Source organism: Egretta garzetta, unplaced genomic scaffold, assembly GCF_000687185.1.
Source record: "Egretta garzetta isolate BGI_Z169 unplaced genomic scaffold, ASM68718v1 scaffold245, whole genome shotgun sequence".
NCBI classification, from domain to species: Eukaryota; Metazoa; Chordata; class Aves; order Pelecaniformes; family Ardeidae; genus Egretta; species Egretta garzetta.
The window spans coordinates 1,559,355-1,560,568 of NW_009259721.1; the positions used below are offsets into that span (position 1 = coordinate 1,559,355).

The following is a 1,214-nucleotide window of genomic DNA, read 5'->3' on the forward strand; positions in this document are numbered from 1 at the left end:
CGGCCGCTCGTCGGCAACGGAGCAGAGCCTGGCCCAGGTGGGCAGCGTGCTCGCTGCCATCAGGTGAGGGACGGGCGCTGCTCACCGGGTGCCCGTGTCAAAGGCAGGAGGCTGGTGGACAGGCTCCAGGCGGTCAGCATCTTGCCTGGTCCCTACGTGGGCATGGCCCTGTGAGCCGTATAGAATCATAGAATTGTCTAGGTTGGAAAAGCCCTTTAAGACCATCAAGTCCAACCGTTCCCCTAACCCTGCCATCCCACCCCCAAACCCTGGCCCTAAGCACCTCATCTCCTCTTCTTTTAAATACCCCCAGGGATGGGGACTCGACCACCTCCATGGACAGCCCTTTCCAGTACCTGACAACCCTTTCTGTGAAGACATTTTTCCTAATGTCTAACCTAAACGCGCTCTGCTGCCTCTGCAAACCTGCGAGGCCATGGCGTGTCCTCGGCTCCCTGGGCTCAGAAGTGCCCTTTCCCCGGGTGTTGGCAGCACCCCAGCACAAGAGCACCCTGTTCCCTGTCCATAAGTGCTTTGCTCTCTGCTTGAATTCACATTTTCCGCTTCTTCTCTCCCAGAGAGCAGGTCCAAGGTATAAATCCTGACCTTCATTTTCTGGATGAGACTGCCTCTCTGTCGAGGGAGCTCGAAGCCCTCAACAGCAGCTTGCTCATCACTAACACCCAGTATCAGAGCAAGAAGACCCAGTTTGAAAACAGCCGCAGCACAGATCTGTCAGGTACAGTGCTGCAGCTGTAATATTTCTTAATTTGCAGCTGTTAATTTACTTCAGCGTGACTGTGCCTGGTGGGTTCCCACTGGCCGGGTGGATGAGACGGAGTTTTTAACTTGCTGTCAGCTTAGGAACAGCAAATACACCTTCCCTCCCCAGCGAGAGGGATGCTTTCTACCCAGCCTCTGGTCCACGCTGTTGGGTTGTTTGCTCCAGCGTTCCGGGGCTGGGCAGCTCGCTCCATGGGTGCTGCATTCCCGTCCCCCGGCCAGCGCAAACTCCACTGCTGGGGAGCGGTGGGAAGGGGGGAGCCCCGCTGGGAGCGTGTCACCCAGCCTGGGAGAGGAAGCTGGGATAATGAAGGTTGTGTGCAGATGGCAGGGATGGAGGGGTGGGGAAGAGCGCCAGGAGGCTGTCAGGCACTTAGGAGAAGAGCTAATTAAGCCCTGTGATGATGCTGGTGGTAGGCTGCCATTAGATC

General features: G+C 57.0%; 1 protein-coding gene across 1 annotated transcript in view; it reads left to right on the forward strand.

Annotated features, from left to right (window-relative positions):
* Positions 1–1,214, forward strand: part of LAMB3 (laminin subunit beta 3) — a 52,315-nt gene that overhangs the window by 34,313 nt on the left and 16,788 nt on the right. Inside the window, exons 17-18 of the mRNA XM_035894872.1 lie at positions 3–63; positions 579–739. Of these exons, the coding sequence (XP_035750765.1) occupies positions 3–63; positions 579–739 (222 nt within the window). The remainder of the gene's footprint in view (positions 1–2; positions 64–578; positions 740–1,214) is intronic.